This window comes from Octopus bimaculoides, chromosome 1, assembly GCF_001194135.2.
Source record: "Octopus bimaculoides isolate UCB-OBI-ISO-001 chromosome 1, ASM119413v2, whole genome shotgun sequence".
Lineage (NCBI taxonomy): Eukaryota > Metazoa > Mollusca > Cephalopoda > Octopoda > Octopodidae > Octopus > Octopus bimaculoides.
The window spans coordinates 184,013,349-184,021,819 of NC_068981.1; the positions used below are offsets into that span (position 1 = coordinate 184,013,349).

At 36.9% G+C, this 8,471-nt stretch overlaps 1 protein-coding gene across 2 annotated transcripts in view; it reads right to left on the bottom strand.

The window, feature by feature from the left end:
* LOC106879325 (kinesin-like protein KIF22) overlaps positions 1-8,471 on the bottom strand; it is a 30,743-nt gene that overhangs the window by 20,510 nt on the left and 1,762 nt on the right. For both annotated transcript variants that reach the window (XM_052973167.1, XM_052973173.1), the window contains exons 2-8: positions 7,802-7,979; positions 5,937-6,064; positions 5,699-5,847; positions 5,016-5,161; positions 4,624-4,797; positions 2,739-2,814; positions 797-841 (exon numbers count right to left, since the gene is read on the bottom strand). In XM_052973167.1, the coding sequence (XP_052829127.1) occupies positions 797-841; positions 2,739-2,814; positions 4,624-4,797; positions 5,016-5,161; positions 5,699-5,847; positions 5,937-6,064; positions 7,802-7,953 (870 nt within the window). In that variant the 5' untranslated portion in view covers positions 7,954-7,979. The remainder of the gene's footprint in view (positions 1-796; positions 842-2,738; positions 2,815-4,623; positions 4,798-5,015; positions 5,162-5,698; positions 5,848-5,936; positions 6,065-7,801; positions 7,980-8,471) is intronic.

Below are 8,471 nucleotides of genomic sequence, written 5' to 3' on the forward strand. Positions count from 1 at the left end.
AAACCTATACACACACATACATATATATGACGGGCTTCTTTCAGTTTCCGTCGACCAAATCCACTCACAAGGCTTTGGTTGGCCTGAGGCTATAGTAGAAGACACTTGCCCAAGGTGCCACGCAGTGGGACTGTGTAAATATAAAAAAGTGCTTTTGTAATATTTTGTCCTGCACCGAGTTACAGGGACACCCTTGTCACATTTCTCATCAGAAATAAATTGAAGCAGTGATTAGCCTGTTGGAGGCCTGTAATTCACGATGCTAATGTTCTCAAACTGCATTACCTTATGCTTTTGAGCGTTTCAGTCATTAGGCTGCAGCCATACTAGGAGATTGCCTTGAAGAGTTTCCATCACATAAACCCCAGCCAGTCATCATTTTAACTTCCGTTTTCCATGCTGACGTGAGTTACAACGGTTGGGAATGAGATCAGGAACAAAGGACACTTGTTGCCTGACAGAGACATTCATTTACAATTATCATGCAACATACATGAACATGCACACAAGCTTCTTTCAGTTTCCATCTACTAAATCCTCTCAAGCCTTTAGTCACCAGGGTTACAGCACAAGAGACTTCTTGAAGATGCCACAGTGGGACTGAACTCAGAACTATGTAATTGGGAATCAGACTTACTACACAACTACACCAGCACCTATGAAAACAAAGCTATTAAACCACAATCAACAATGGCATATCCAACCATCTATGGAATGGTTTTGTTCTTTCACCTCAAATCCTCTTACATGGTTATCTTTCATAAATAAATGTTCAATTCTTGAAAATCATATTTACCTGTAAAAGTCTTGTAAGTTTACTGTCTCGATATGGTATTCTTTTCTGAAAAAAAATTGGGATACAATGAGAAAATGAAAATACAATAAAGCAAAATATTTTCATTTAAAAAGGTAGATTTCTTTACCTCATTTGTGATTTGAATATTTTGACTTTGGATTTTTCACAAAATTCTCAAATAATCTAAATATAACTCAGAATGCACTGCCAATTCAAAACCTTCAGCCTTGACCATTTCATCTTGAGGTTGACACTTTGTCAAAGTACCCCCATCCTATTTGTGCATGCAACAGCAGTTGTTTTGAGTTAAACACGGGAGTTGCACAACAATGAAGTCTAGATTTCTACACCAAAAAAATGCATTATGATCAAAATTTTAGTTTATTTTGTCTGAAATATGTGATCAGATATTATAAGGTGCTTTCTGTAATAAATATGCTCAGATTTGAGCAGCAATCAATTTCTAAGTTTGAAAGAAAAATATTTTTCTAACTCCAGCATACTTTATTTCAGCACATGGCTTAGCAGTTAGATTATTTGGCCCAGTCAGGAGTTCAATTCCTGGAAGCAATTCTAACATTGTGAGTGACCCCAGTGCACAACTGGTATTTATTTAATCAACCAGCAAAAGGATGAAAGGCAAAGTCAACCTTGGCAGAACTTGAACTCAGAAAGCTGGAGGACAGCATGCTCCTAAGTATTTTGTCTAGCATGCTAATGTTTCTGCCAGCTTGCTAAACTTAATATATTTCAGATTTTGGCACAAGGCCAGCAATTTCAGGAGGGGAAAGATGATAGCATCTCCCAGTACTCAGTTGGTACTTATTTTATCAGGCCTGAAGGAATGAAAGACAAAGTCAACCTCAGTGGAATTTGGACTCACAATGTGAAGACTGACAAAATTCCGCAAAGCATTTCACCCAGCTTGCTAACAATTCTGCCAGCTTGTCACCTTAATAAAATTGATAAGCAAGCATTCTCTTACCACCATTAAATCTATAATCTACTGCCAACACGAGTCAAGTGAGAAAGCTTCTATATCAAGCCCAGCCAACTCAAATTACATTGTGGGCCACTTTAATCACAGAAAGTTTTTTGAGGGATGCTTGAATACTTTGAGCTAATAGTCAAATAATCAAATTACAGAATCAAGAATATTTCATCATCATCGATTAATGTTCGTTTTCCATGCTGGCATGGGTTGGGTGGTTTTACGGAGGTCTAGAGAGCCAGCATCTGCACCAGGCTCCAATCTGGTCTGGCAGTTTCTACAGCTGGGTACCTTTCCTAACGGCAACCACTCCGAATTTAGTGTGTGCTTTTTACATGCCACCAGCACAGGAGCCAGTAAGGCGGGCCTGGCAACAATCACATTCGAATAGTACCTTTTACATGCCATCAGCACAGGAGCCAGTTGGGGGTACTGACATCGGTCACGATTGGATGGTGTTGAGTGGTTAAGGTGTTACATGATCAAGATCACAGGTTCAATACCAGCACCAGGTGGTGCATTGTGTTCATTCAGCTGTAAACAAGTAACCCTGTAAGATTTGTATTAAATTCAGGGGAAATATTATCTTGATGCCTTATGTGACATAGAATACGGGTGACCAGCCCAATGAATATTAGAACTCAAGACAATATCTAGGGTTGATGGATCATAAATTTATTATATATCCCTAAGGTAACTGGTGAAGGTGCCACATAAAAAGCTCTAAGCACTGGTGCCATGTAAAAAGCGCCCAGCCTTGAGTGGCTGGCATTAGGAAGTGCATCCAGCTGTAGTAACCAGACCAAAACAATGGAACCTGATGTGGCCCCTGGTCTTGCCAACTTCTGTCAAACTGTTCCACCCATGCCAGCATGGAAAACGAACATTAAATGGTGATGACAAATGTAACAAATACAAAAACATAAATAATCAAAATTAAGCCTAACCCACCTGACCACTTCGAACGGCATCGACAACTTCATGGAGGACAAACAAAGATTTGTTGATGCATGAGCTTTCTCGCATCCTGAAAATAAAATTTGGAAAAAAAAAAATTATCACAAGTAAAATATTCCAATTGGAATGGTATTTTATATTTTTCTGAATAAAAGAATAAATTTAAAAAAAAAAACTTTATTTTCAGTTTGAAATTTTAAGTTAATGAAAAAAAAATTTTTCAATTTAACTTCAAATGAAAATGTCATTTGAAAGTTTTGGCTGCTATTTCTAAAACACTGAACAACTGTATATAACAGACATAGGCAGCATTTTAAGGCCACATGAGGTGAGTTGCACCAATAAAAATTTTAGAAAGGTCAACCTTCATCCAGTGAATCTAATGTAACCATAACTATCACATTTCTATTCAGATGAGCCTGGTGTTGCCATCCGGTTTCACCAGTCCTCAGTCAAATCGTGCAACCCATGCTAGCATGGAAAGCGGACGTTAAACGATGATGATGATGATGATATAGTGCACTGAATAAATTAAAATCCAGGATCTGAGAAAACTAAGGACTGTCTGCAAAAATTATAAGACTAATGTTGAAGACTACATTCACCATCAATGTTGAAGACTACATTCACCATTAATGTGGTCCATGAAATCGCTCAGGTTCAACTGAGCTAGTTTCTTTATAAACAATCAAACATTACAATAGACCAGTGGTTCCCAAACTTTTGGGGTCTGCTGCCCCTTTGACATCCAGGCCACATTCCAAACACCCCCACCCCAACTAACCATCACAAGCATAGGCCTTTCTGAAGCAAATTCAAAGCAACTGTATTTCACAAATAAAACAACCTAACAAACCCATTATTTTGATGTTTTTACATGAATTGCCACACCATTATTGCCCCACTTTTCTTCAACACCCCCTTTAGAACTTTCCCTGCCCCCAGGGAGGAAATACCACCCACTTTGGGAACCACTGCACTAGACCAATTGAGAAATTTTAACCCTTTCATTACTGTATTTATTTTGAGATGCTCTGTGTTTCTTTCAATTACTTTAAATGTAACAAAGAATTTAGTAAAATAACTTAGTTATCATTCAGCTAGTGTTAGGAACATAAATTGTGATTAAAGTTTGGAGGAAGATCTTAATTCAAAACTTATGAAAACAAGACATTTGTACTACAGAGCCAGAGGAGGTTTCAGCTGGGTTCGTAATGAAAGGGTTAACATAGTTATCTACGTTAACCCTTTCATTACTGCTTTCTCAACCCCTCACAGCTGAGAGATCTAATCATGTGAGTTACTTGGTGGCCTCAATGCCATGCAAAAAGTACTCAGAACACACAGTAAAGTGTTTGGAATCGGGGAAGGCACCCCATTATAGAAACCATGCCAAAAGTAGACACCAGAGCTCTAACACATCAGCTCTTCTGAAATCGTCCCAACCATGCCAGCATGGAAAATATGTTTAACCAATAAACACTGGCAGAAAATATCCATTTTATTTCATCCGTTTCAACCATTAGACTGCGGCCATGCTGAGGCACTGCCTTGAAATTTTAGCTGAATGGATCGATCCCAGGTTTTTTTCCCTTTATTTTCTACACCTGGTACTTAGTTTCTTACTGAACCGCTAAGTTACAGGGATGTAAACAAGACCAACACTGGTTGTCAAGTCAGGACAAACATACGATGGGCTTCTTTCAGTTTTCATCTACCATATCTACCCACAAGGTTTTGGTCAGCCCAAGGCTATAGAAGACACTTGGCCCAGGTGCCACGCAATGGAACTGAATCCAGAACCAAGTGATTGAGAAGCAAACTTCTTACCACACAGCCACAACTGTGCCCATGATAAATATAATGAAAGAATCCTCACCTCAAGCCTTTATTCCCAGATAATTTGTTATTCTCGGAGCCAGCCAAATCAACAAACTGTATTTTACTAACGCTGGTCCTAAATGGTGAATACACTTGGGTTTTCTCAATAATTACCATCAAAATGGTATGACTGCGACTGGAATGGCTATTCAAGTTGCTGGAAACAGTGGTTCTGAATAAAAGAAAGTGCAAATATCTTTTAAAGTCATGAAAAGGCAAACTAAAAACTTCAGAAAAAAAATCTCTTATGAGAAAGCAAAAGAAAGCAGGTCATTTCACCTGTCAACAAAATCACCTTGACGAAAATTAACAAAAAAAAAAAAAAAAAAAAAAAAAAAAAAAAAAAAAATTATATATATATATATATAAATGGAGAAATTCATGACATACCTTTGTGACATGGCAGGCAGGAATATGGATTCAAATTCCTCATAAGAAGCTATTTCTTTCACAGAAAGGCGATGAACTATGATGTTTTTGTTGGTATCTTCCCAGATTTGCAGATCAGATTTACTTACAATCAACAAGTCTATCACCTAAAACAACAAGAGTAGCTGTTACTGATATCATCATATTACTGTAATTATTATTATTATTATTATTATTATTATTATTATTATTATTATTATTAGTAGTAGTAGTAGCGGCAAGGTGGTGAGCTGGCAGAATCGTTAGCACGCCAGACAAAATGCTTAGTGGCATTTTCTACGTCTTTACAGCCCAAGTTCAAATTTGCCTTTCATCATTTGAAAGTTGATAAATTTAGTTGATAAGTCAAGTACTGGTGATCGATGAGGAGACGTAATGAAACTGCCTTGTTTGTAGTTGTCTTATCTTGACCAAATGTTAATATATTTTGCAGACCAAAAATTCCATGCAAAATGCAGGACTTAGAAAAGATAGTGATGTTTGAATGCTTACACTGTTTTCACTATAAACTATACTGTTTTGTATGCCAGAAAATGTTATGAGGAAAGTGAAAGTTTCCTGCAGTCGAAACTGAAAAATTTTTTTAATGCAAAGAAATGATAAAGAATGAAAAAGAACTGAGTGAACTATTGAAACAAAAATACCTTTTCATTATAAATCTCTAAAAATGACAATTTCATTCTATAAGTATGCATTCCATTTGTAGCAGTTTCAATGGTCTGGAATAAATCCCTTAATGCTTGTGGTACAATTCCTGGCTTATCACTGGTTCCAATCATTGTATAGGTTTTTCCTGAAAAGATAAATCAAAACCCAGTCGTGAGACAATGTTTCAAGTAATTAAAAAATGAAAAACCAATTTAAAAAAAAAAAACTCCTTACCTGTTCCTGTAGCTCCATATGCCAAAACAGACATATTTTTTCCATTGAAGACTTTATCTAATTTAGGCGCCACAAAGGTTTTATAAACATCATCTTGGGTACTGTCAGCATCAAAGACTGTAGTAAACCTGAAGAAATGATCAGTAACACATTGAAGAAATTGAAAACAAGTTAATCAAGAATTAAACTGGAGGTTAAAGAAAATACAAGCAGTCAAAATAGAAAAACTGGTGTAGATCTCATTCCAAGTCCAGCAGTAGACAAGATACAGGCAGGTGTTTAATAGAATAAGATCTCAGTAGGGTTGAGAAACTTAAAAGATTGAGATTCTAAAGTAGAATGTAGCACAGTCTTCAATAATCTGTCTTAATACCGACCCATCTGACAGCTCCTAGTTCTATATGGACTTTGTTTTAAAGTTATCTAAATTTAAACTGTCCAATAAAATTTCATGTTAGCTTATGCTCAAAATACCAGGTTAATGCCGAAGTTATTTTAATTTTTCAAAACTAATAGAAAAAAATAAATAAAACCAATGTATTTCAACAGAAATATGGTACAAAAGGATTAAGCATTACTCAGAGAAACACTTTCTTACAATGTGTCATCACCAACTGCTACAAGGACAAATGTTATACAACAGACGAGATAACAGATAAAAGTTAAGATTAAAAATAAATATGGTAAAGAATTAAAAATAAATATGGTCGCTTGACGTTTTCAGTACTTGTATCGAAGGATGACCCAGTGTTAATAATTGAATGTAGTTGGGGCTTCTCCATTAACTCAGAATTGCATACACTACTGCCTTTTATATGAGTCACAAAAAAAACTTGGCAAAGAGTAAGAAAATTCAAGCAAAATGTAAGATAGCTAGATTGGTTTTGAAGCTGAAACTAAATGTTGCACTGTTTAAACTGATTATGATTATGCAATGACTGTTTAAACTGATTATTGCAATGACCTTTCATTATTTTGAATACTGAAGTAGGCCAGAAAATTGTGATGAGTCTCATACTCTGCATTACCTTCATCTACGATTGCTACTTCACCCAAGCTCAGAAAATATCACCCAGTCTCATGAAGAAACAATAGGCTTTATCGTCATCAACAAATTAGCAGAGTTAGAGAAAATACAGACATGAGGTGACATGGTTGGTACTCAATACCCAAACAGTTCTGGAATTTACAGTGGAAAACAAGTTGAAACTTATACATCTTCCCATACACAATAAGATTTGAGTCCAAAACTGATTGGAACATCAAGTTAATCAGCATTCACAGAATACAATCACCACTACCACCACCACCACCCATGCATCACATCATAAGCACAACATCTGCACTTCAAGAACCTCCACTATCCCTTCTCAAAACAAATTGCTCTTCCTGCACTGGCAACTTATCTGCTGGAAATAAATCCCTCTTCACTGACTCACCATTGGTGTAATTTTATTGGTGATCTTTCGTTCTGACTCGAATTCTATAAACATACCACTCACTAATTTCCATGAGCCCGTGTTAGGTGTCAGTTGACGTATCTAAGTAGAAAGAGAAAGCTAATGGGTTGTACGTCTGTGTGCGTCCGTGCTTGTTCTGTTTTATGTATTTGTGTGCAATGTAGATATAAAGAAATTACACCAACAATGTCATGGATTTTACACACACACATGAAGCAGGTAAGAAGTTTAAAATGCGACATTGTTGGCGTAATTTCGTTATATCTACATTCCACACACACATAGCTTTCTCTTTCCACTTTCAATACGTCAACTGACAGTTGACAACACTTGCTCACAGAAATGCCCAAGTAATATGTTTACAGAATTCAAGTCAAAACGGAAGGTCACCATTTTATTACTCACTTGTATTTGATATTCTGAGTATAGTCTCTATGATTCACCATTTCCAAACTGTCTTTCTTACAGGTGACACAGCAAGCATCTGCCTCAATAAATTGGGGTCGTACTCGAACAGCAACCTCTACTCTATTCTGAAGTGCTGATTTAGACTCCATTGTGCTGCTCGCCAGGAGATATTTACCTGCAAAACATAGAAGACAACAGGTTAACTTGAGAGAAAGAGGTTTTCCAAACGGACACCAGAGTGCTATCTAGGAGCTATTTACCTGAAAAATACGCATGTATGATCATTCAATGTACTAGAAATAGTCAAATCTCCCTCAAACCAAACACCTACCTTAAATGTGATCTTCGATTACCTGCACCTAAAACAAGAAAATGTCAGAGACAACATCTACTGTTGGTTAGGCCTAGGAAGGCCGACAGGAAGCGGTGCAGCTTGCTAGGTCTAATCAACAGTAGTATTATTCCCTTCAGGGGACTGTCACATTATGTTGACAGCATAGAACTACTTCGATTTTTTTAAGGTTTTGGAAACACAGGCACGCATGCGCAAATCGAATATGGTGCGTGCCTGTGTTTCCAAAACCTTAAAAAATCGAACATGTGTGAGAGAGAAAGAAAAATAGGGAGGGAGAGTGTGCGTGTGTGTGTGTGTGTGTGTGTGTGTGTG